This window comes from Myotis lucifugus, unplaced genomic scaffold (genome assembly GCF_000147115.1).
Source record: "Myotis lucifugus unplaced genomic scaffold, Myoluc2.0 scaffold_94, whole genome shotgun sequence".
Taxonomy (NCBI): Eukaryota; Metazoa; Chordata; class Mammalia; order Chiroptera; family Vespertilionidae; genus Myotis; species Myotis lucifugus.
The window spans coordinates 220,075-247,526 of NW_005871142.1; the positions used below are offsets into that span (position 1 = coordinate 220,075).

The 27,452-nt window shown below is 43.2% G+C and overlaps 1 protein-coding gene across 1 annotated transcript; it reads left to right on the forward strand.

Annotated features, from left to right (window-relative positions):
- The first annotated feature begins 4,138 nt into the window (after positions 1-4,138).
- DNAJC27 (DnaJ heat shock protein family (Hsp40) member C27) lies at positions 4,139-27,452 on the forward strand. Its single transcript, XM_023756430.1, has 8 exons — positions 4,139-4,343; positions 10,499-10,581; positions 14,288-14,357; positions 16,224-16,388; positions 16,917-17,039; positions 19,779-19,939; positions 23,742-23,870; positions 23,957-27,452. Exons 1-8 carry the CDS (start codon positions 4,257-4,259, stop codon positions 23,994-23,996), a joined length of 858 nt encoding a protein of 285 aa, XP_023612198.1. The 5' UTR covers positions 4,139-4,256; the 3' UTR covers positions 23,997-27,452.

Sequence of the window (27,452 nt, forward strand, 5' to 3'; positions counted from 1 at the left end):
GGTAAAGAAAAGCTGAGGACATAGCAAATACAAAAAGAATAAAGATATATGACAACTAATGATACTGGATTAGACTCCAGACCAGAGGGTGAGGATGGGGAACATAGTTATAAAAGATATTTTGGGACAGATGGTGACATTTGAATATGAACTATCTGTGGGTTAGAACAAAGTTTCCCAAATATTCTTGGTTCAAGGTACCTTCAGTGTTTCAATAATTTTTTTCATGGTCTTCCTTGGCCAAAAGAAATATCTAGGTCCAAACAACTTATTAAGTATTTATGCCCTAACAATTTAGTTGCTATTTGGAAAAAAGTAATACATGCAAATTGAACAAAAATATGTTTTATTTCCATCTTAACCACAATTACTTACTAGTGGGATGTGTGCACCTGTTGGGCACTGCACAACTTCTCAAACCTTGGGATCAGGTTGGACAAGACCACCCTAATTTCCTGTTCCACACTGATTTTAGCACTGTACTTGGGTTTTTATCACAGTCATGGAAAAAGTTTCCCCTATGACATATTTAAGGAATATGGCGCCATCTATTGTAGAAATTGCAAACAATCTCGGGCAAGTAGGTTTGCATAGTCGTAGATTTCATTTTGCCTTGAGAATTCAGAATGTAAGAAATCCTACAGATATCCGCGGTGAACTGAATTCCCTGTGGGGCTGTGGGGCACTTCAGTACACAGTATGAGAACCACAGGATTAGATAATAGAGCTGTATCGGAGTCCCATTTCCTGATTTTGGTAAATATACTGTTGCCATGGAAGAGAAGTCCTTGTCTTGGAAAACACACACGGAAGTGTTTATGGGTAAAGACACACACCTGCTATTTACTCTCAAATGATTTAGGAAAAAACATGTGGATAGATAAATGGATAGACAAATAGAACACTGGCTATAGCAAACGAGACAACATGTTAATCGATGAATCTGGATAAAGGGTTGATAAAAGATTTTGTTCTATTCTTGAAACCTTTCTGAATAAATTATTTCAAAATAAATATTTCTAAAAGATATGTCACAATACTACACTTCATGTGTATCACACATACAGTAAGTACAATTTTTAAATGTGTGCAAATTAAAAGTACCAATTCAGAGAGTTGCAACCTTCTGTAGAGATGGGGTAGGGTTGTACCGGGGAGGAATACACACAGCATCTGTGATGCTTTATTCTTAAGCAATGTGGTAGATACACTGATATTTATTATATTGTTCTCTCTACCTTTAAGAATGCCCAATATATTTCCCAATTTACTTTTAAAATACAGTTTTAACATATGTACAATCTTTCTTAATACATAAATATAAAAAACATAAGGCTACTGTTTATTGGGTCTACTGTACTTCTTCCTTGGCATTCTTATAAAGGAGCTCTTGGAATCAATTTTAAAGCATATAATATTTTAAAATTAAAGTTTTAAATTGAGATATTTGAAAATAGAACTTAAAATAACTATTATGAAAAGTTGAGTCTTTATTCATGGGCATTCTCTCCCGCAATCCTTCCCAGCACCTCATGCCCGTGTCGCCCCAGCATAAACATAACAGAGCTGGCTCCTGCACTCCTGCTCCTAACCCATATACCGCTTCATCCAGCTCCACACCACACACAGCCATCCATGCTTCTCTTTCTTCTTTCTATATTAAAGGCTGGAAAAGAAAAGCTACTTTCTTGCTTTTTCAATTCCAAACTAATTTCACACAGCCAGTAGAAAATATGGCTATTCATACTCAAACCTTGAAAACATCAATATGCAAAAATGATAATATATTTTAAACCTCGACATGTTTTATTGCCCTTCTGCTCAAGAGCATCATACCTAATCAGTCTTTAATAGTTAGACTTGACATTTTGCAATTATTCTACCACAATACCAGTTCTGTTACAGGGTGAAAGGTGAACTGTCAAAGAAACAGATGTTTCTTGACTTTATTAAATCATTCTGAGAGATCAGTATCTGGAGAATAAGTTTAAATCCAATTATTTTAAGCTTAAAACGATCAATATTCTAACCATGGCTTATATTTCATATTTGTAAAGAATTTTAGAAGCTTCATTGAACTAAGTTATATCAGTTATTCATAATGAAAACCCAGAATAGGCTTTCTTCTTGAAAAGCATATAATGTTTTAAAATTAAAATTTTAAATAGAAATATTTGAAAATCTAACTTAAATAACTAGTATACATATTTGAGCCTTTATTCGCTGTCTTCCTGCAATACATTTAAGATGTTTACAGCTATGGGGGACACAAGCAATACTACCGCTGTCCTTGTAGCTTACTGGGAACTGGCAGCTATTTTTTTCAGGGCACTAAAAAATTCATTTATCAAGGTCTGTTTATCTTCTGTAACTGAGGATATTGATTCAAAAATTACAGTTCCTTTTAGACTGATTTTTATCAAGAAGATGCTTTTCTTATCCCTTGGAATGAGAGAGTATAAAAGCGGCTACATTAGAATTCATTTGTCATATTGTCAGCTAAAGGCAAGGTGAGGACAGAAGATGGGGCTAAGTTTGGATGTGAGTGGCATGAAGGCGCTGACAGCTATAATCACAGGCACACACACCTTGATAGAGCTGGACGAGTGTAAGAAAAGTCTAGTCTGAACTTTCCTCCTACAAATTAGAACTACATAATAGAAGAGTAAGGACTAAACTTAAACCCATCTTGACTCCAAATAGCCTATTTAAAAAAAAATTTTTTTTTTTTTAATGATAGGAATAGGATTCAGATCTTGCCTGAGGCCTATTGAACCCAAGAAGGAATGTACCTGCCGAAAAGGACTCCTTGTGGGTAACTGGGTCCAAATTCATAACCCAGAGTCTAGCAGCCATTATTCAGAGTGGCCCCTCTTCACAGAGGGATCTGCCAAACCTGCACTGTGTTCCTGCCCAAACGGAACCTGACAAAGGAGTTCTTAGAATCATGTTTTGACCAATGGCCTGAGACCTGCCCATTCAATCAGAGCTGACATGCATCCTCATTTACATCTTTACTGACCAATCAGAGCAATTCCATAGCCACCAATCAGAATGCACAATTCCAACCAATCAGGACAGTGCTATTTGGACCAATTAAACTGTGAACATTTGGATTCCTTATTTGCATAAAAAAGGACCAATCAGGGTCGAGGGCAACCACTTTTCCTATATAAGTGGGTTTCCTGGCCTCTGGAGGGAGCCACTTTTGATTTTTGCCCTGCTTGCTGTTTACCTGGATAAAGTCCTTCCTTTTTCTGACTCCTGTTGGCATTGGGTTAGGGGCAGAGAATTTTTGTGGACCGGCCCCTCCTCCAGAACCAGGGCCTGAACTTCCCCACTTCCCTGGCTCCTGGCTTTGGCTCTTTGGAGCCAGAGCTGGGGGAACAAAATATTGGAGGGGTGAGTGGACCGCCAGTATGGACTGAAGAATCCAGAAAACAATCCCAAATAGACCATGGTCTGCGTAGAATTTTGGCTGGCTGAGCCTTGCACTAGTTAATCCGTAATTCCAGATGCTTCCAAGGGGAGGATCTGCCCTAAAAGCCGATCGGCCGCAAACGTAGCAAATGCCTAAGTCCTAGAGGCAGCGGTTCTCAACCTGTGGGTCGCGACCGCTTTGACGGTCGAACGACCCTTTCACAGGGGTCGCCTAAGACCATCAGAAAACACATATATAATTACATATTGTTTTTGTGATTAATCACTGTGCTTTAATTATGTTCAATTTGTAACAATAAAAATACATCCTGCTTATCAGATCTTTACATGACGATTCATAACAGTAACAAAATGACAGTTATGAAGTAGCAACGAAAATAATTTTATGGTTGGGGGTCACCACAACATGAGGAACTGTATTAAAGGGCCGCGGCATCAGGAAGGTTGAGAACCACTGTCCCGGCGCCTCTGGGCCCAAAGCCAAGCACTACGAGCCGCCCCTGCAGCCGCCTGCCCGCCCCCGGGACTCCCTCGCTTGACCCCAGGATCAGGGAACCACAACTTCATTTCCAGGCCTGGCGATGACGTCACGCCTCCCCTTTCTAGCATCGCGAGACTTTTACCCACCCCGCCCCCTCCCCGCCCCCAGTCCCCTGCGCTCCCAACCGCCTGCGCCCGCTGCTGTGCGGCGGCGGGGATGGCGAGCCGCGGAGCCCGGGCGGCGCCGGTGGCAGCGGGTCCGCCATTGGACGAGGAGGCCTGAGGGACGGTGAGCGAGGCGAGGCCGAGCGTGTGGCCCCGGGAGAGCGAGGGCGATGGACGCCAACGTGCCGAAGCGGAAGGAGCCTGGCAAGTCCCTGCGCATCAAAGTCATCTCCATGGGCAACGCCGAAGTGGGAAAAGTGGGTACCGGGCTCCGAGGGGCGGGTCCTCGGCGCAGCGGGGCGACGTGCCGATTGGCTGGGAGGGCGGTCACTCAACCGCCTGGGCTCAGCCTCCTCCCCGCCCCTGAGCAGGCCGGGGTCTCCTCCCGGGGACTGGGCGCCGGGAGGGAAGCTCTCCTGACCCTTCTGACCTCTGGGTGGTCCCCTCCCCGCCCACGTCGCTCGTCCCAAGAAGGTGTCTTCTGTGGCCCTTGCCCCTTGAGGGCATGTACCCCAAAGAGAGTCAGGAGGCCTGGACCTAACGTCACTCCGTCCGCTCAGAGACCGACCATCTCTGCGCTCCAGGGACCCCCCCCCCCCACCCCAGGACTGGGAGGTGGAGAGGGAAAGTTTAGTGACCCAAGCAGAGCTGGGAAGCCGCAGGGAGTGTGCTGGGTGCGTGTGAGGCCTGGGGTTTGCACAGGGCTCTCTGCAGACCTGGAGCCCAGAGTCGAGCCTGTCAGTCCTAAGAAAGCAGCGCTGATGCTGAATGTGTCACGGGGAGGTGCAGGGCGTCTCCAGGAGCCTGTTGCCTTTTTTTTTTTTTTTTTTTGCAGGTTTGTTTGGTTTTTGGTGGTGTCGCCACATCAGTTCTCTCAAGGAAGCCTTAGTTCCACTGTCTTTTTCTTTTCTCCGTCTCCTGGGTATCAGCCAAACGCTCTCCCATTGTAGGGGTGGGGTGGGGGAGATGGAGGGCGAGAGGCGACCCAGGTCTTTCCCCAAATGAGTCCTAAGACTGCCTCCTCTTCGCCCAAATTGTCTCTGCTTCTGGGTGAGTGGAAGCTGCTTAGTGAGAACCTCTCAGAGCCGTCACATCAGTGACGGAGGCAGGATTAGAACCCGGGTCCTCACACGCCCACCGCAGAGCTCTCTCCATGACGGCGCGCTGTCAAAATCAACTGGGAGCAGGATGTCCCAGCTAAAAGAACCGTTCACGAGATGCTTAAGCCAGTGCCTTGCACATACCGTTCATGCTCATTCAATGTTTATTAGTGTCTTTCCTTTCTATTTAGCAGCATTTTACTGTTTATGTATCTGTGTGTATAAATGTAAGGACTAACATAGCATTCACTGAAAGTCAACATTTACTGAACATCAGCTCTGTGCCAGGCATTGAAAAGAAAATAATGAAATGCCTTTTGAAGGTTATGAACTAAATTGGCAAAGTGAGCATGCATCACTTTTGTAATTTTACTATGTCTAAATGGTGCAACATTAGAAATAGCCCAAAATTCCCAGTGTCACTGCATTCATTTCTTAGCCAATGCAATTAGGTAAGAGAAAGAAAGAATACATGAAGTACTGGAAAGAAGGCAATATTATCATTATTCGCTAATGATATGATTGTTTATCTAGAAACCCAAAGAGAATTAACTGAAAAGCTATTAGAAACAATAAGAAAATTCAATAAGGAAAAACTAATATACAAAAATTAATAGCTTTACTGTATAAAATTATAAATGTTTGGAATATATAACTGAAAACTATTTTAATTTACAATAAAAAACAAAATAAAGTGCCTAGGTTTAAAATTGAGAAGAACTAGGTAGGACCTGTATGAAGAAATATTTCATATTCTGCAGAGGGACATAAAATTACCTAGTCAGATGAAAAGATATTTCTTCTTAATTAGGATCACTCAGTATTGTAGAAATGTTAATTCTTTAAATTAATACATAGATATCATTCAATTCAAATTATATTTCCAGTAAGATTTTCCTTCAGAACATAATAAAAGGTACTAAAGTCCTTCTGAAAAATGAAACATGAAAATAACCAAGAAAATTGTGAAAAAAGAAATGAGAGGAGACTAACTCTACTAGATATTAAAACACCTTTTAAAGTTACCAAGATTTCCTATTGATACTGGAAAGGAAATATAGAGACATTAGTGGAATAGAATGGAGTCCAGAAATAAACCCAAACAGATGAGGAAATTCAGTTTATAACAAATGTAATGAAATCATGGGAACATAGAGACCATTTAATAAGTACTATTGGAATAAGTACCTACTAATTGGGAGTAGAGTAGATTCCTATTGCATTCCTTTCTCAAAAATAAATTTTAGGTGAATAAAAGATTTAAATGAACACATTTTCCCCCTTAATTATAAAAGTAGTACATACTCATTTTAAAGAATTTGGAAAATGTAGAAAGATATACAAATAAATAATTATAAGTTAAACATAAGGAATGCTCTAGTAAATAATCCTTGGATCAAAAAGCAAATCAGAACAAATAACAAAATAACTATAAAGCAATAAAAATGAATAGAATCTATACCGTAACCTTCAAAATTAAATCTATACCATAACCTTCAAAATTAAAGCTGTCATCAAAGGAAAATGCATTATTTTATTTCTACAGAAGAGAGATAAAAACTAAAGGAATTTAATGGTTCCTCAACTTTGTGAGTATACTAAAAACCATGGAAGTGTACACTTTAAAATGTGAATTTTATGGTATGGTATATCTCAATTTTTAAAAAGCTAAAGGAATTTATTTATTGATACATTAGGAAAAGAACACAACATAAACCAAAAGAGAGAGGGAATTTTCTGGAATGACTAATGACAAAGTGCCTAAAATCTGTTTAAGAAAAAATAGAGAAAGCAAAAAATTACAAGATTTGTTTTGAAAAGGAGATAGTCGCATACTGGAAGAGATTAAAAGAATGGTTAGAGAATACTACCTACAATTCTATGGGAACACATTTGAAAATGTAAAGGAAATGGGGGATTTCCTAGCAAAATATAAATTACCAAAGTTGACTCAAAAAGAAGTAGAAAGTCCAACTGACCAGTTACTCCAGAAGAAATTAAAAAGAATTTAAGAGATTTATCATTGCCCAGGTGGCGTGGCTCAGTGGTTGAACATTAACCTATGAACCACAAGGTCACAGTTTGACTCCCAGTCGGGGCACATTCTGGGTTTTGGGCTCAATCCCCAATGTAGAGCATGCAGGAGGTAGCCAAATCAATGATTTTCTCTCATCATTGATGTTTCTCTCTCTTCCTCTCTGAAACCAATAAAAATATATTTTAAAAATTGAAATCAATAAAATAAAGAGATTTGCCATTTAAAAAGCTATCAGGCTCATGAATAAGCCTTATTTAAGCTTTAAATAACACAATTTCAATTTCTTTAGTTATTCCAAGGCAAAGAAAAATATGAATAGGACTCAAATTTATTATATGAAGTCATGGAAACTTAAGTAGCAAAAATTGATATAGTATAAAAAATTATATACTGCCCTAACTGGTTTGGCTCAGTGGATAGAGCGTCGCCCTGCGGACTGAAGGGTCCCAGGTTCGATTCCGGTCAAGGGCATGTACCTTGGTTGCGGGCACATCCCCAGTAGGGGGTGTGCAGGAGGCAGCTGGTCAATGTTTCTCTCTCATTGATGTTTCTAATTCTCTATCCCTCTCCCTTCCTCTCTGTAAAAAAATCAATAAAATATATATTTTTTAAAAATTATATACCAATTTTACATAGACATAGAGATGCATAATTTTGAAATATCAACAGAATTCAACAATTAAAAAAATTCACTGTTAATAAGGGTTTATTATAGGAATGCAAACATGGCTCAATATCAAGATGTCAACTCCATAATTTGTTATGTCAACTGATTACTGGAGAAAATATTTCCAGTACTGTAAAAATAATTTGATGTAACTAGTCACTTCTAATGAGCACTTTATGATAAAACAATATTTATTAGCAATCACCAGAAAACATACCAAATGGTAAAATGTTAAGGCAACTTCCATTCAAAATAGGTACAAAAAGGATACTTACTATTTTCCTTTATTACTCAGCATTGTTTTTTAGAGGTTCTAGAGATAAAATAAGAAAAAGGAGATTCCGTGCCTGGAATCCTATCGCCCTGTCCCTCTCCCTTCCTCTCTGAAATCAATAAAGATATATTAATTTTTTAAAAAGAGGACCCTATTGTTACTAATGCCTTACTAGGGTGCTGTTCTCAGAAAGTCCACAAGAGGGCACTATTGCACCTAATCCCTTACTAGGGTGCTGTTCTCAGAAATTCCACGAGAGGGCACTATTGCACCTAATCCCTTACTAGGGTGCTGTTCTCAGAAATTCCACGAGAGGGCACTATTGCACCTAATCCCTTACTAGGGTGCTGTTTTCAGAAAGTCCACAAGAGGGCACTATTGCACCTAACCCCTTACAAGGGTGCTGTTCTCAGAATGTCCACGAGAGGGCACTCTTGCAACTCCTCTCTTACTAGGGTTTGTTTATTAAGTCCTTTTTATAGTAACTGTCCTATTTAATTTAGATTGAGGTTCATCAGGAAAGAACAAACTCCATTATCAGCACTTCAAGTAAATTATGTTTCATAAGTGCTAAGGATTATTATTAATATACAAGTCATTTTAAAGTGGCTTTTCATTGGCACTGATCTAATTCTGCAGAAGATATAAAGAAGTAAAATACTGGTGCATGCCCTCACATAGTTTACTGTTTAGCTGAAGAGATAAAGTAAATATACACATGTGAAAAGGTAATTAACAATACGAGGGAGTGTATGACTAATGGCAGTGCTAGGGTGTGTGTGTGTATGTGATAGTGTGTATGTAAAGTGCTAGGGGAGTTCAGATGCAGACAAGACCTCTTATAACCTGAGTGCTGAGTTGAGCTGGACCTTAAAGGATAACTAAGATTTGAAAAGACAAGGGAAGGTTTATTCCGAGCAGAAGGAAGAGTAATGACAAAGGCCAGGAAGTCGGGTCCTGGGAGTTTTGCCGAAATGGAGAGTTTATATAGAAGGGTTTAGAGCAGCGGTTCTCAACCTGTGGGTCGCGACCCCTTTGGGGTCAAACGACCCTTTCACAGGGGTCGCGTCAAACGACCCTTTCACAGGGGTCGCCTAAGACCATCGGAAAACACATATATAATTACATATTGTTTTTGTGATTAATCACTATGCTTTAATGATGTTCAATTTGTAACAATGAAATTGGGGGTCACCCAACCATAAAATTATTTTCGTTGCTACTTCATAACTGTCATTTTGCTACTGTTATGAATCGTCATGTAAATACCTGATATGCAGGATGTATTTTCATTGTTCGCGACCCACAGGTTGAGAACCGCTGGAGAAGACAGATTAGGGTCAGATTATGGAGGACCTTGAATAACACACAAAGGAATTTGGATTTTGAAGTCTTGGCAATGAGAAGCCACTGAAGATTTCTGAGTTGAAATAATGTTAGTGGTGTGCAGTGTTGGCTAAAGTCGGGAGGAAAAGGAGCCAGAAAGACGGATGAAGAAGTTCCTCCGGTTGTCTAGTACACGATGACCTAAACCAGAGTGGGATCGATGGCTCTTGGAATGAAGAGAGGAGATTTAGAAAGGCTCAGAATCAAACACGACTTTAACCTTTTGATCCTCTGTGATTGGGAAAATGGTAGCAATATCAATAGAAGTAGGTTTTCAGCAGGATGCGCTATTTTATGTATAAGATTAGTTTATTTTCAGACATGTTGAATTTGAGGTAACAACAGGACATCTGAGTAGAAACTAGTTTAGCAGATATTTGGGGATGGGGATCTAGTCTTGGGAGGGAGGTCAAGGCTAGACTTAGGCATTTTGTTGTTATTGTTGAGAGTGGAGGAGGTCTAGCCTGGCTGGCATGGCTCGGTGGTTGAGTGTCAACCTGTGAACCAGGAGGCCATGGTTCGATTCCCGGTCAGGGCACAGGCCCGGGTTGTGGGCTCAATCCCCAGTGTGGGCTGTGCAGAAGGCAGCCAAGCAGTGATTTTCTGTCATCACTGATGTTTCTATTTCTCTCTTCCTCTCTGAAATTAAAAAAAAAAATTAAAATAAAAATAAAAAGAAAGGAGAAGATATCTTCAAAGAAAAGAGCACAAGGATTGAGAACTAGACTAAAAGCATACCCATATTCGATATTAAGGGGAGAATTACAAAATAATTTTTCTTTAAAATCTTCACTTTTAGCATTTGTTTCAGTTATTTTATACTTTTGCCTTTAAAAAATGCTTTCTCATAGTGAGGAATGAAGACACCAACCATGTGAAGAAATGTGTTTATTTTGTATATGATCACAGAGGCTATTTACTAAAAGCATGTATTTTCACCTTTTTAGAGCTGTATTATAAAGCGATACTGTGAGAAAAGATTTGTGTCGAAATACCTTGCAACAATTGGAATTGACTATGGAGTCACAAAGTGAGTATATTGTAACTTCCATAGAAATTCAGAACCTTCTAAAACGCTGTCTGGAAATAGAAAGTCTGAGATAAATTGGGGAAGAATAGGAGCGAGACCTTACAGATGCGTGGAGATCACACCGCTCAGCACCAGCGTCACGCATTCCTCACTGAGCGTCCTGTTCGGCAGGCCTCGCGATGGGCATGGGTCTGCCTGTGGAGCAGGTCAGCGTAGAGCCGAACTGGCAGGGTCACTTTTCAGGAAACGTGTTTCTGTAGAAGGAGGTCCTATTAGCAGATGTGTTTAGAGCATTTTGAAATATCCTCTCTGAAAAGTCTAAATCAGGGGTCCTCAAACTACGGCCCGTGAGCCACATGCGGCCCGCCAAAAACATTTGTTTTTTTGACTTCAAAATAAGATATGTGCAGTGTGCATAGGAATTTGTTCATAGTTTTTTTTTAAACTATAGTCCGGCCCTCCAACGGTCTGAGGGACAGTGAACTGGCCCCCTGTTTAAAAAGTTTGAGGACGCCTGGTAAATATTATGTGGAACATTTTCTATCAGAGAACTTGGTTGATTTGTGATCTTCAGAGCCTATTGGACTTGAGGAGAGAAATGACCCAGGAAGAGTGAAAGTGGGTATAATTGAGGGTTTATGTGGAGATGAATCGAGAGTGGATTGAGTTGGGGAGGAAGCATTACATTATAGGGAATAATACTGCCAAAGAGTAGAACTGAGGTAGACAGCACTCCCTGAAGGTGGAATCTCAGGCACTTGCTATTCTGGCCCCAATTTCCCTTCTACACCCCCTTTCCCCCATCTCTCTTATTACATTCCTTTACACCTTCGCTCTCCATCCACACTGAACTGCCATCATGCTGTCCTATCAGGGGCCAGTGTTCACTCTGCACCTGAAACGGCCCTTCCCCTCATCTCTCCACCTGCCCGTCCCTGCAAGGTGTGAAATACTCCTGTGCCCATAGGCCTGCTGAACACTCCTTCATCAGTCAGGACTCGTTTTGGTTGCACATGACAGAAATACTAAAATTTTCTGCTGTTTATGGTACTTACCCTAAATTACTTTGTGTTATTATTATGATTTGTATATGTTTAATGTCTCCCACTAGATTGTAAGCTCTGTGAATAAGGAGCAATTAATGTAAATTATCTCCCAGTGCCTGGCTCAGTGCTTGTATGTAGTAGATGCTCAATAAATATTTATTGTTAGGGTAAGATGGATATATCCGAATAGGAAGTTGGCAAGATTAGAATATTAGCAACATTCAGAAAGGTAGATAAGTGGGGGGGGGGGGTATCTATAGTTCAGGGGACAGGATTTCATCAGTGATGTGTAGGGGGATCCTGTTGAAGGCAGTTTTGTTTTGAATCATGTAAGTAGCTAGTTGATTCATCTAAGAAATGAGAATCACCATATTACGCCACAGAAGGTGGTTTATTCAACAGACACTTCTGTTTCTGGCTGAAATTTTTTTTGGAGACGGTGGTTATCCCTGGTGAGTCAGGAGGATATAATTGACAGAAACCCAACTCAGATCAACTTCAGCAACAAAAAATAAAAAGGACATCAATTCACAGAATCCAATTACACAGATGTAGCTGGGCCTCAGAGATGACTGGAACCAAATATAGCCAAATCATTTCCCTCTCTCTCTTTCTCTCTCTCCCTCTCTCTCCTTCTCTCTCCCCCTCCCCCTCTCTCCCCTTTCCCCTCCCTCTCCCCCTCCCCCTTCCCCTCCCTCTCCTCCTCCCCCTCCCTCTCTCCCTCTCTCCCCCTTTTGGCTTTCTCCACACAGCTGCCAGCAGCTCTCAGCCTCACCCTGTAAATTTTACTTCCAGCGAGGGAGCAAAACTAATATTCCAAGTGTAAAAATCCCAGGGAAGGTTTTGGTTGTCAGGTAGGACAGACGCCTTTCCCTAACTCAGTCAGCTGTGGGATCACTGAGAACATTTGCACTACCAGGTACATGGGGAGAAGCCATTCCATCTGTCCTGTTTTCGATATGGTGAACCTCAAATTGCAGTATTCTGAAGAATTGCTTGTAGAGTTTGTCAAAATGCAGATTCCTAGGCTGAGATTCTGATTCCCGGGTCTGCGTTCTCACAGCCCCCCGCCCCCCCCCCCCGCCCCCGCCCCCGTCAGGATGCAGGCAGTCTTCAGGCCGCAGCGTAGGGAAGCCCTGCCCTGAGGTAACGAATTGCCATTTTCTTAAGGCAGTTTCTCTGGCTTCGAATTAAATTGACCTCTTTGGAGTTCAGTGTGTGAGCACACTGTGTTACTTCCTGACTGTGTCCTTCAGTGCCATGCCTTCTCAAATGCTACCTCCTAAGGTAAAATTTCCTAATATAAATTACTATGCCAGGTCTTTTGTAGATGCTCCCACACTCTTATTTTGTTTGTCTTGCTGTTCGCACGTTCTCTTTTATTAGATGGATTCTGATGTCACAAATGTGCTTCTTACATTTGGTGAGACCTGGTAGAGAACTCAGCAGACAGGGAATCACGATACGATGAGGAATGGTGGTTAGTTGGACTTACATGTACAAACACTAGAAAACAGCTGTAGGAAGGAGGGTTTCAGAACTGAAAGTAGATGTTATCCTTCGGACAGAGAATAGTAATAAACACACCAGAAGACAGCGGGAGGGAGTCGTACCAATGCTAAGACTGAAATACTTACTTAAAAAAATGCTCATTGGTTAATTTATTGTTATAATCTCTATTCTTTAACCTTAGTGGAACCTTTTGAGAAATAATATTTCTGTGGTGAGGACACATTTACATTGAAAGCTCAATTCTTCCCAGTTCAGTTTTTTGTCTTTTTGTTTTTTGTTAAATTCAATAAAAAGTAAAACTTATACTTTTTATTTCAAAATAGTATAAACCCATATTTATTAAAATGTCTATTAGTCTTATCTATGCATAGGAAGAAGTCTGCGGTGATTTTCATCTATGTTAGTGGTGGTTTTTTCTGGGTGATATGATTTGGGTTTACTTTTAAGCTTTCATCTTTGTATTTTCCTTTGGTGTTCGAATTATTTATCATGTTTTATTCATTCATTTTCCAGTAGTGATTTTTCTTTTTTTAAAAAAAGACTTGAAGCAAAAATGCTATAATGTTAACAGTAGTTAATTCTAATATTAATGGTTGTTATTTCCCTTTTTGTTCTGTTCTCTATTTTCAAATTTCTGAAAGAAAATTGACTATTGCTATTGCTCAAATGAAGCTAACAAGAAAATTAAACAGATATTGTTAATAATATAATTTGTTACAGTTCTGCATGGTAACCAAGTATAACCAGTAGTAATTAAGATGTCTTACTAAGGGAAACAAAATATTTTGTTTTCCTTCCTCTCGCTCCTACTTGTCCCAAATCAGTTTTCCTTAGTCCCACAGCACGAGCCACCCTTGGTGAGTGAAGGGGGCGGACAGGCGTGTCTGAGGGCAGTTGGAGGTGAGTGAGCGCCTGTGCCAGGCGGGCTCCGTGTGTTAGGATCAGGAGGCAGGTTGCCTGCCAAGGTGCGGCTCCTGTTGCAGAGATGATGCGGGATCGGAAGAGGCACTGAGAAGCTCTGTGAAGGTTCATACACACACGCCTTTAAAACGTATAAGTGACAGATATTTCTAAGTGACAAGTAATATTAATGTGAATGCAGAAACCATGACCTTTGGGATTTTTTTTTTTTCATGTGAACATTTCAGGGTACAAGTCAGAGACAGAGAGATCAAAGTTAACATCTTTGATATGGCTGGACACCCCTTCTTCTACGAGGTAAGAAAGCCTTTTTGAGAAAACCTATATCCAGTATTGTCAGTGGTTTAGCCAAAGATCCTGAATTACCTGAAACAACCCATATTCAAATCATGTGTAAAAATAAGTGTGTTTAGCTGGTGTAAGACATTGTCACTGTTAAAGGACTGCTGCTTTTCGCGGTATACCTGAGCCCGGAACGTGAGTGATCAGGGTCCGCTCAGCCACACCAGCCCGGCCTGGGTTGGTATTCCTTTCAGCACTTGGAAAATCCTCTGGTCTTGATTTCTGATGAGGAATCTGCTGTCATTTGAAATTTTTTTTCCCCCAGAGGAGAGGTCTCACTTTTCTCTGGCCGCTTTCCTGATTTTCCCTTGGTCTTTAGTTTTAGAGGTTGAATTGTGGTGCGTTGGCATGGATGTCTTTGCTTTTTCTGTTTGGGGTTTCCTCAGCTTCTTGAATCTGTAAGTGTATGTCTCTTGCCACATTTGAGGAGTTTTAGCCATTGTTTCTTTGAGCGTTTTCAGTCCCACCCTATTTCTCCTCTTGGGACTCTCATCTTGTTGTAGCCCCACGGTCCCTGAGCGCTGTTCTATTTGTTTGTTTCTCTCTCTATTGCTTAGGTTGCCTAATTTTATTGTCTGCCTTCTAGTTCTCTTGAGTCTTTCCACTGCCCCCTCCATTTGTTGTTGAGCTCAATTTCTAAGCTTTTTCATTTTGGTTCTTGTGTTTTTCAGTAATTTATTTTTCTGAAGTCTCTACTCAGCCTTTGCCCGAGTCGGGGGGTGGAGAGGCAGATTTTTTGAGGTGTCTGGCGGAAGCGAGTGGTTATTGTCTAGTTTCTTTGTCTCGTGAGGCTTCCCCTTCCCTGGTCTTCTGTCTAAAGAGAGCAGCCTCTGTGGGCGTCTGTCTGTCTGCGCCCTGTGGCATTTCCAGGTGGACCAGCTCCCTGTCTTGCATGTGTGAGGCAAACAAAGCCCAGGGAACTCACCATTGTCCGTTCCCCAGCTCCCGAGTTCCTAGCTTGCCTGCCTTCTTCTCTCCACCTTCCCGGGACTTGTTATGTCTGTTTTCTATGTGCTGCCCGGGCGTTTTCCTGGTACTCACAGGAAGAACAGGGAAAAGCGCATCTCTCCATCCTCCTGGAGGGAGAAAGGGAGGCTAATGCCCTTGGTGGTGCTTTGCCTTCACCGCCTGGTTTCCTCTTCGTAAAAGCCCTGGGAGTGAGGAGTGTCCCATTTTGCAGATGAGGAAACTGAGACACCGAGAGGTTCAGGGCCTGCCCCGGTCACACCCTAGTAAGTGAGTGTGAACCAGGTGTGCCCGGCTCCAGAGCCGTGTGCCCGTCCACCGTGGCTCTGAGCGTGGAGTCTGAGGTTGCTGCTCAGCTCCAGGCTCAGAGAGACCTGCCTGCCACCCGGGGTGGGTGTCTAAATGACTGTACCTGTTGCTAATATCTGTGTCATTTTTGCCTTAAGTTCTTTTTAATTGTTCACTCAGCTTCCATGTTCTTCCTGAGCAGAACTTGACGTCATTGTGTTATTTTAAGGTCTGCTAACAGCACTCAATGATTGATCGCCTCTGGGGAGTGGAACTGGAGGTGAGGAAGGTCGGGCAGAGGCTGCTGTTTCCATTCCAAGCCCTTCTGCACCGACAGATTTTATTAATCATGTTACTTTGATTTTGTAAAACGTCCCCTGAAGTGAAGGCCAGCAGATACTGAGATACAACAGCAAATGCTATGAACACACAAAAGAGCGTACTTTGCAAAGTTAATGATTCTCTTCTTTGAAACAGACCTATATGGTTTGTACCTTTTCTTATAAAACCACAAAACCCCTCCAACTTGCTACTTCAGATTTTGTGCATCTGTTCTTTTATGTGAAGGTTCGTAACGAGTTTTACAAGGACACACAGGGGGTGATGCTGGTCTATGATGTTGGGCAAAAAGACTCCTTTGACGCCCTTGACACGTGGCTGGCGGAAATGAAGCAAGACCTTGGACCTCACGGGAACATGGAAAACGTTGTCTTCGTAGTGTGTGCCAACAAGGTAACCGCTTTGGAAATGGTCCGCTCAGCTTTCTAGATTTATTATGGAGGAGCGCAGCTCTGGGTTTGGGGGAACATAAAAAGGAAAGTTCCTTTTTCGGTAATATAGGAATCAACAGCTTTTCAAAACGTAGGTCCCTAACACAAGAACAACAACAAACCAACAGCTGGGTGTCAGGCTTTGACCCGTTTTTTGTGTCTGGTGGGTACCTGGGGAAGCGGATGCTAATCCTCACACTCGGATCTGACTGGAGGAGGGCAGTGAGAGGTGAAGAGTGGTCTGGGGAAAGGTGTGAAAGCAGGCCCGCCCCCCTCCGTGCAGCAGGTTCTCCAGGCATAAGTGGGAAGCGCGCTAGCAGGCACTTGCTTTGCCACAGAAAATCAGCCCCATCCAACATTAGTCGCCGTCTTGTCCCTTTGGGTCCTGCATTTGATGTGCGAGCGCTGGGCTTCATTAAGGATAGTATTTGCTTATAAAGGACCGACAGACCTCACTGGGCCGTCCCTGGCGCTCACTTTGCTGTTTCAGATTGACTGCACCAAGCACCGCTGTGTGGATGAAAGTGAGGGGCGTCTCTGGGCCGAAAGCAGAGGGTTCCTGTACTTTGAAACTTCAGCACAAACCGGAGAAGGAATTAATGAGATGTTCCAGGTAACCCAGCATTTTGTTGTTCTAAAATTTGTGTCGAGACTGCCCATGCCAAATTCTAGTTTAAATTATGAGAAGCAAAAAGGGAATTTCTCATTTGAATGAGCTCTTTCTTTTCAGAAGCTGGTGAGAAAAAGAGAAAGAATATGAATATGATATGTGTGTGTGATATCTGTCTGCTGTCTATTTCAGACCAGACCTGGCTGATATCAGAGTTACTTGAGGAAATTCTTCAAAATACAGGTTGCTGGGTTCCGGGCCTATTGGAAGCGTAATGTTGTGATGGAGCCAGGAATCTATATTTTGAAAAAGCTTTCTAGGTGATTCCGATGATTATCATGTTTAACAGCAGCTATTTTACACTTCAGTGGACAGAGAATTTCTTCCAAACCACCTTTGGTTACATTTGTATGCAGATCGGCTTGCCATAGCTAACATAATCCTATATCGTGGCCATGTGCGGCGGTTACAAATCCAGCCAGTCACACACAAAAACAGGTCTCGCCAATCACGTAGGCAGTAGAAGGATGCATTCACAGTGCAAGCTGAATAGATGGCCACTTTTTAAAAATTTACTAATCTTGAATAATTTTAAGGGGAGGAGGCTGTTTAAACACTAAGTTATAAAGTCAAGTCAACTCTTAATGACAGATCCATTTGGAAGTAAGTGGTGGCATGAATAATGCATTTTTTTCTTACGACTACATCTGATATTTTGGGCATTTTCAGCATTTTGAATAATGTAGCTATACTATAAAGAGTTGTTCTTAATTATTGAGTGGGATCTTACTTAATCTTTTATGCAGAATTTTCTTCTCACAAGCTGTCACCCTCCTATTGGAAGACAGGTCCCATCCTCGCTGACAGGCTACATTGGGCATCAGTAGCTTCTATTTCAAGATCAAATAAGGCTGGTGTTGTCTTGCCACGATTCTCTTCCTGTGAAACAAACCTCTGTGGTTTGTACCTCTATATGTGCAGTAATAACACTTAGCCATTTGAATAGTGTTTACAGTTCTGAGGGGTTACAGATTGCATCGCCTCTAAGACTCGTGGTGTGCGGCAGTTGTCACTCTCATTTCAGACAGGAGAGCACCTGAGAGGAGCGGTGATTTGGTGGCGAGGCATAGATAATAGCTGTAGAGCAGCGGTTCTCAACCTGTGGGTCGCGACCCCTTTGGGGGTCGAACGACCCTTTCACAGGGGTCGCCTAAGACCATCGGAAAACACATAGATAATTACATATTGTTTTTGTGATTCATCACTATGCTTTAATTATGTTCAATTTGTAACAATGAAAATACATCCTGCACATCAGATATTTACATTACAATTCATAACAGTAGCAAAATGACAGTTATGAAGTAGCAACGAAAATAATTTTATGGTTGGGGGTCACCACAACATGAGGAACTGTATTAAAGGGTCGCAGCATTAGGAAGGTTGAGAACCGCTGCTGTAGAGGTTAGAGCAGCACTTTCAATCTGTTAGTTCATTCTCTTTTGGTCTCTGTTGTGTCTCCTGAGATGTTAGCACCCATTCTTACTCCTACTCCGTTGTGTGTAATGTCTTTTCCCCCTCCAGTTACTTTCTTTTTAAAAAAAAAAACAAGTTTTTTTTTTAATGATTACAGAGAGGAAGAGAGAGGGAGAAAGAGAGATACAAACATCAATGCTGAGAGAGAATCACTGATCGGCTGCCTCCTGCACACCCCACACTGGGGATTGAGCCCACAACCCAGGCATGTGCCCCAACCGGGAATCGAACCATGACCTCCTGGTTCATAGGTCGATGCTCAGCCACTGAGCCACGCTGTCAGGCTCCCCTCCAGTTCCTTTCAAGAGCTTCTCTTTCTCATTGATTTTCAGTAGTTGTGCCATGTGTCTGGGTGTGGTTCTCTTTACGTTTATCCTACGGGGGGCTTGTTGAGTTTCTCGGATTGATGTGCAGGTGTTTTTCATGAAATTTGGGGAGATTTTTTAAAAATATTTTTTTATTGATTTCAGAGAGTAAGGGGGAGAGAGAGAGAGAGAGAGAGAAACAAACATCAATGATGATGAGAGAGAATCATTGATCAGCTGCCTCCCTCACGCCTCCTACTGGGGATCAAGCTCGCAATCCAGGCATGTGCCCTTGACCAGAATTGCCTTGACCAGAATCGAACCTAGGACTCTTCTGTCCCCAGGCTGACGCTCTATCCACTGAGCCAAACCGGCTAGGGCTGGGGAGATTTTTTAAACCTTTATATTATGCCCCATTTTCTCTCTCTCTCTCTCTCTCTCTCTCTCTATTATGCCCCATTTTCTCTCTCTCTCTCTCTCTCTCCCCCCCCCCCACTCCAGCTACATAGTAGATCATGTGATTTTTGTCCCACAATTCTTGAGGCTATGTTTATTTTTATCCCATTTTTCTCTCTGTTTTTTAGATTGCATAGTCTCTGTTGCTCTGACTTCAATCTGCTGTTGAATCCACTGAGGGAATTTTTCAATTCAACACTCTTCACTTCTGGAATTTGCATTTGATTCTTTTGGGTGGTTCCCAATTCTCTGCTGAGATTCTCTCTCTTCACTCACCAACAGTATATTTTTCTTCACTTCTTTGATCGTATTTCCCTCTGAAATACTTGCTTTATTATGAATTTTAAGAGTTACTGAAATATATTGAAATCCTTTAGTAGATGCTTACAAGGAATCCCTATTTTCACCAAGTCAGTTCTACCATGGGATGTGTTTCGTTTTGCAGACCTTTTATGCAGCCATCGTTGATTTATGTGAAAACGGCGGGAAACGTCCGATCCCAAATAGCAGCGCTAGTTTCACCAAAGAACAAGCAGACACCATTCGCAGAATTCGAAATAGTAAAGACAGTTGGGACATGTTGGGAGTCAAACCTGGAGCATCAAGGTAAGCAGTGCTCTGTGATGTCAGTGCTGAGCTCTACTGGTATTATAGAGAACGGCTCCATTGTCAAAATCACAGGCACGAATCTTCTCACAATTGTCTGGAAATATAGGGGTGTGTGGACATACATTAGATGACTTGCTAACACTCTTTCCCTGAATCAGAAGCAGCTTTGCTTCTTTGCTATTCAGGTGATAGCAGTTGCCTGATGTGGAAACTTTGTAGTGTGTGTGCAGAAATGCTTGTCGAAATGGTATGCTCTGCTCTTGTTGAATTAAGAGCCTTGAAGCTAATGAACCTTAAAAAATACCTTACAAAAGAGACGTCTTAAATTATAGAATTCTAGAAGAGGAAAAAATGTTAGCAATCAACGTGTTCAAACATTTCATTTTATAGCTGGGAAAACTGGGACTTAGTGAGACTAAATACATTCAGTAACCTCAGGGGTTAGTGGTAGAATTGGTTCTTGATCCTGAACACACCATGTGTGTGTTTGTGTGTGTGCGTGTCTCTCTCTCTCTCTCTCTCTCTCTCTCTGTCTCTCTCTCTCTCTCTGTCTCAAAATTCCTACTAGATTCTCATCTGTGTGTATTTATGTTCCTTTATTTTAGCCAAAAGAATTACTTGGAAGAAAAAGAAATATAATCACTACTCTTTGTTGCTGTGCAAGAGTAAATCATTGTTCAGTATGGTCATAGAACTTTTCCCCCAGTTTTAATGAAATATAATTCACATGCAGGATTGTATCGTTTAAGGCGTACAGCCCAATGATTCAACTCACAGATACTGTGAAACAGTGACCACAGTTTAGTTACAATCCATCATCTCATAGAGAAAAGGTTTTTCATTGTAATGAGAACTCTTGGGATCTACTCTCTTAAGAACTTTCAAAGTTTGCATAACTTTTTACTACAGAATACTATTACTGTACATATTATAATTATAAGAGTCCTCAGATCTTTTGCTTTTGCACCATAGCTTTTCTCTCCATGGTTCTCCCTTTCTACTTATTCACCTTGACCCCACCCCACCCACCCACCCACACAAGCCCACCTTGAAATTGCCTTGTCAGCATCCATAGAGTTAGTATCTCCTCTCCATTCTGGCCTCAGAGCATATCTTTAGTCCAGAAGCAAAGAGGGGAGGGGAGAGGAAGACAGTTATTGGTCACCTCGACTTGCCAGGCTTTACTGAGGATGCTTTAAACACAGATGACTCGTGCACATAGCAGAGTTCATTGGTATCTTTTAAATGTACTTTTAGGTTTCCATGGCCTCATTCTAAATTCTCCCATTTCATCTTCAAGGGATATTGGCTCTAAAACTAAGAAATGGTTACTTATTAACTTAGAACAATATTTATTACAGAAAAGTAAACTTTGGTTTCTTATTTATTCACTTCGGTTAAGTGGAATCTACTAAAATTTACAGGATCTCCATAAGTTCCATGCCCTTAACCAATAGAAACATGTACTGTTCTTACCTTTGCTCTTCTGGAGATATCAAACTTATTTTGTATGGTATGTTGAGGCAAAACCTACAACATTTTTTTAAGTTATAGACAGTTTTAATGTTTGTTCAGTGCTAATTGTTTACTATTCTTCACCTTTGAGAAAATCTTAATCTTTAGAATTAATATATTTCTTACACACTTGACTCAGTCCTGTTTCTCCAGAATTTTCCTTGAAAGCCTCCCCTGCTATCCAGAATTCTTTTTTTCTTTTTAAAAATTCTTTATTGTTGAAAATTACATGTTTCCTTTTTCCCCCATTGACCTCTCCCAGCCCGCTCCCGCACCCCAGCACAGGCCCTCACCCCCCTACTGTCTGTGTCCATTGGTTACCCAGACTTCTTAAAAGGCACTCTTGGTGCAGCAGGCCAGGCCTCATACCACCCCCGGTGGACATGTTTCTTCAGGAAGCAGAGCAGAGAGGGGCCTACCCAGGACTCGCTCACAGGGAAGAGAGAGGATGCTGAACCTGCTTAGAGATGGAGAGTCCTTTGGGGAAAATATGATTCTTGGTAGCTGATAATAAAATTATGTAGAAGAGCTACATGAAAGATTAAAACAAGAGAATGCAGGACTCCCCTAAGAGCAGAAAATAGAAAAAGCCATAGAATGTATGCTCAGGACATGAAGAACGTAGCATGGCCCTGTGACCTGTCTCTCCAAGCTGACATAAGACTTTCCATCACATCAAGACATCAAAGACCAACTCCCTAATTTGCAGAGCCAAACTAGACGTCCTTCGGATAAAAAGTAAAGGAGGGAAGCTAGGGCAGTGGTCGGCAAACTGTGGCCCCTTGAGTGTGGCTCTTCCACAAAATACCACGTGCGGGCACGCACGTACAGTGCAATTGAAACTTTGTGGCCACACTCAAGGGGCCAAAGAGCCACATGTGGCTCACGAGCCACAGTTTGCCGACCACTGAGCTAGGGCATTCAGAAAGCGCCCTACCCAGCCTCAGAAGACAGCGGGAACCTGGATCACAAAAGGAAGGTGGGAAATAAAGCCACCCGGTGGAGACAGAGCAGACTCCTTCCAGGTGGTGACTGGGCACTAGAAGCCTCTCAGAGGCCTGGCACCTGAGCATAATGAAGAGCAGGGAGCCCAGCCAGTGTAGCTCAGTGGTTGAGCATCGACCTATGAACCAGGAGTTCACGGTTCGATTCCCAGTTGGGGTACATGCCCAGTTGTGGGCTCAATCCCCAGTGTGGGGCGTGCAGGAGACCGCCGATCAATGATGCTCTCTCATCATTGATGTTTCTATCTCTCTTTCTCCCTTTCCCTTCCTCTCTGAAATCAATAAAAAGTATATATTTTTTAAAAAAAGCAGGGAAGGTTACAGGACCAGGTGGCCTCCAGGCCCCTCCCCGATCAGTTCCTGCTCATTGGGGAGCTCGGAAGCCTAAGGTCTCTGGCTGTGCGAGTCTTACCGCTCCTCTCTCTGGGTATATTGATCTCTCTCGTTTCTTTATCTCCGGGAGCTCACTGTATCTCTCAGGTACCCCTTTCCACGCCCCTTTCCTGGTCGTTGGTATCCCTACCTACCCTGGGCCTCAGACTCCCCAGGAAACTGGACTCACTTCAGCCCTTTTTCTTGTAGCTTATCCAGCTCTGTATCTGGCTCCTCATGTGCTTCTGCCCCCTCTTGCTCTGCATTATCCCTTTCTCTTCCTGCCACAGACACCGTAGCTACGATGTGCTCTCACTTGGGTTATGGTAACACCCCCACCTGACCCCTGACTTGAAGAAAGGCACTCCCGGCACCGTTTGTCACGAGCGCCTACTCTTGTTGTTGGTCAAACCCCGTTTCCTGTTGTTTGGCCTCCATGGCCTTTCACTTACTGACCCTGCTCCCTGGCTACTTGGTTCCGTGTCCCTCCCAGCAGTTTCCTCAGGGGACTGCATGCCGGACCCACAGTCTGTGCCCAGCCTCGCCAGTTCTCTGCCAGTTGCTCGGTATTTCCCCTCCCGTGCTCGTCCCCAAGCCCCACTTTCAGAGCTAGTGCGGGGCCTGCCCGGACCGCCCAGGCCCTCCCTGCTGCCAGCACGCACTCAGCGCCGCCAGGTGCCAAGTGCCGTTTCCATCCGATCACTCCTTTACCAAGCGCTTTCTCAGCGTTCATATACTACTTGTATGTTACATATTATTTGTTGTTTGTTGTTTCCTAGTTTCACCTTTAAAAAGGGTAGGAGTTATTTGGGATATGCTTACTGCAAGAGTTATTACGTTATTCAAACAGCCAAATGCAGCTCATGGGGCGGGCCTGTCACTAACACGGGCTTTGCTCCTTTTCGTAGGGACGAAGTCAACAAAGCCTATCGGAGGCTGGCGGTGCTGCTCCACCCTGACAAATGTGTGGCGCCGGGGAGTGAGGATGCCTTCAAAGCCGTGGTGAACGCCCGGACGGCCGTGCTGAAGAACATCAAGTAGGAAGGAGAGGAAAGGACGGTGGGGCTCAGTACAAACAGGCTTTCCCTGGAGGTAAAACAGCCAACGTGGTTTCCCTCCACAGAACCTCCCTGCTCGTTTCCCGTGTGTGTTGTCAGCCCTGAATCAGTAATCCAGGCGCCTGCTACCATGTCACAGAGGGGGCGAAGGGACCACACGCCTGCGTCGCTCATCGCATATTTCCAAGCTGAAAGCAAGTCCCCCCGTAGGCCCCTTGCTCAGGAGAGTCCAAAGGTTTCTGGAGGGGAAGGACAGGAAGACCCTTTCACCTTCTCTTTCTTTTTTATTAATTCATCATCAGAATTAAAACAGAAGCAGACAATATCGAAACCCCTGGAAGTTTGGTGTGACCTCACAAGCAAGTTGCTCCTTTTAGGATGAGTCCTTAGGTGGTGTTGTAACCATCAATCTAAGATTAATGAGCTCTTAGAGCCCTTTGGAAGTTTGTGAAACAGAGTGATGCGATTCTGAATTAAGCAGCCCTTTTTTGACATTTAGTCTGTTCCCTTCTCTGACCACCAGGGGGAGAGACGAGCCAGTCCTGAGGGTAAAAGCGATGGCAGCCACACTTCTGGGTAAACTGGCTGCTGCTAGTCGGGCCCCTGGATCTGAGGTCTCTCCCTGGCTGTGGAGATGGGTGCTGGTTGCTGTGGGGAGCATCATCACCTAGGAACGAGGAACCGGACCCAAGACAAGGGCTTGAGGGCACACTGGATGGTGCACACATGGCCAGGGCCCCGCCAGCCTGGCTCAGGCACATTTGATGCCTTAATGGAGCCCCCATATGAGGTTTATGCCTTTTATTGTTTCTGCATTATTTGCTGCAGACAAATAATGGTGGGAAAGGCAGGGGTGCTGCTCAACAAGCCAGGTCTCCTCATCAGTGTCAGTTCCTCTCCTCTAGCCTCCTTATTCCATATACGACATCCGCCATCAGTTCTCCCCTTCAGTCCCTGGCTTCCACCCACTGCCTCCCTACAGGCCTGGGCCTGGGCCTGGATGACCAGAGGAAGTGTGGGTCCTTTGGTGGGGGCCGGTGGAGGGAGAGATCCTTAAGCCTGTGTGGGAGGAATCGCCATCATTTTGCTTGGGTCCCAAATTTCTGAATAGCGATATTTTACACTACAGATTATAAAGATTACCTTCACGTAGAGAAATCCATTTCGCCATAGTCTCCGGCTCAGTCTCCCAGGATGGGTGAAGATCAGGCCTGGCCTTTCTCTCAGGCGTCTACCCCTCTCGGGTGGCTCATCGCCTGTCACTCTCATGAGGATGCTCATGTTTTTAGCTGTGACCACGCTGCACTGATGGGGGCTTTAAGGTTCACAGGACACTACTTTCTGTGAATTTTACCAGCTGTCCCATATAGATCCCCGGTTGGCATGCCTACACCTCAGGAGAAAGGCACTTCCATTCATTCACGCCCACTGCGTCTGGGGTTCTTGCCCTCCCAAAGCAGCTGCATTCGGTGGCTGCCCTCGGGCTGCAGGGAGCTTGTCAGAAACCAGAGCATTGATTTCTAGTAGGTTCTCATCTCCGTGAGACCGAAATGTTCTTTTTTATGAGATGAGATCTGAGATACGATTTCTGGTGGGATTTTCCTCTGGCCGTTTAATGTTCACCAGCTCTGGGACTGCGGGACTCCAACCCAAGGTTCTCTGGACCTGATGTTACTTAAGGCCTTCATCATGCCTACAGTAATGAACAGCGCTCTGTTCTGGCTACAGAATTGAGGAGTCGTGTGAATGAGGGATCACACATGGCCGTGTCAGCCCAAGTTGACCTGACAGCTCGCTGAGTGTGTGGCCCTGTATAAAGAGCTGGGGCCAGTTTCAGCACTGTCCTTAAACCCTGGGTCAGTCACCTCACTCACCTACAGTGAGAGCGTGCGGCTGGGCAGTTACAGGGGGAGTTCTTTCGGCTTCCATTCGTATCCCTATGTAGCGACTGACTTGTTGGAATTTGGCCTGACCCTATTCTCAGGTCCTGGGACTCAGTTCCCAGGACCTTCATTGGGAGCCAAGGCGGCCATGTACTGCTTCACTTATGGAAAAGAGAGGAAGCCAGGATTTTCTGACTTCCATAATTCTTGAGTAGAATATTAAAAGATAATGAAGCATGAACAGCAATGAGAAGTTTTTTTAGTACTAACTTCATACAAACTTACAGACCTCTGTGCATTAATTTAACTTCTTGGTGCAAATATGCCCTTTATAGTTCAATCTTAAAATTATTCAGCCAGTTAGGATTTCAGAATACATCAGTGAGAGTAACAACTAGCAGAATAATTTTAATGGCTAAAAAAAATTTCTAGAGAGAATCTTGTTTTTCAAAAAGGAATAAAAAGTTTGAACAGCTATTATTAAAGAAAAGCCATTCCTTCCACATCTGAGTCACCAAGAATTAACTTTTAAAACTTGTCAGAAAAAACCCTGGAGGCATTTCAAGCTAATCGTCCAACCTACCCAAGCACTTTAACATCCACCGCCTTCTGTTCCACTGTCCTCTCCTGCCTCCATTTGAATCGATGTTCTCGCCTGTCAGCATTTCTGTTATTCCACGTGTCATTTTCTTCTTCACATTAATGTGTCCTTGGCATTGTGGTCAGTCTGTTAAGGGACTGTAGATGCGGGGTGTCGTGCTGCTACCCCCCATAAACTGCTCTGATGCTGTAGCTCGCACACTATTCTTTAAGGCTCACATTTACCTCAGGAAACTTAGGTTAGTATGTTCTCAGCATTGAATTCTCAACTGGTCAATATTTTTTATACCCATAACCTAGTACCTACTTCACTGTTAGTCCCATGAGCCATAGACGAGGCAGCTGACTTTCTGAAAGAAAGCCGAGTGAGTGCAGCACCGGAGTGAGGTTGCCGCCCCTCGCAGCATGGGGACAGCCTGGAGGGGCGAGGGGTTCCAGTGTCGGGTTGGAAGGCGTGGAGCTGGTGCACATTGTGTGTCACGGTGACAGCGCCTTCTCCCAGGAACCTCGGTGGGCGCCGGGATGTCACTCCCTTCACTGCACGCTGTCCAGCTCAGAGTCTGCCTATGATGTGGTGAGACTTTTGAAAATGGTCTTTGGCTAGTTTTTAAACCAATTTTGAGTTTAGCAAAACATAGCTAACCACCTTCCATCGCAAGTTTTGCAAAGTGGAAAGAGGTTCAGACTTGGGATTGAGCACAATTGTAAGATACACTTGATACCATTTGTACATTGGTTTTCCCATGAACCATCTCTAGAGAAGACAGCATTTAATCTGTGATGTGGGTGCATCAGCTTGTGTGGAACAAGCAGTGCAGGACCGCTGTGCAGTGAAGGCCTGGGGGGTGACCTGTTGGAAAGGGGCCAGTTTGGGTTGGCTTCCTGCATCGGTTGCCCTTTGACTGTGAATGCAGAGTCTCTAAACAAACCTTTTGCTCTTACGAGGTAATTTACATATTTGCTTTCTGTTGAAATAACTGAAAATGTTAAATCCAACAGTTGTTTATGTCTTGTATAGAGAGTGTCATATGTATTTAAGTTGTGTATTTTTATAAAGTAAAGCCAAATATCAAACACT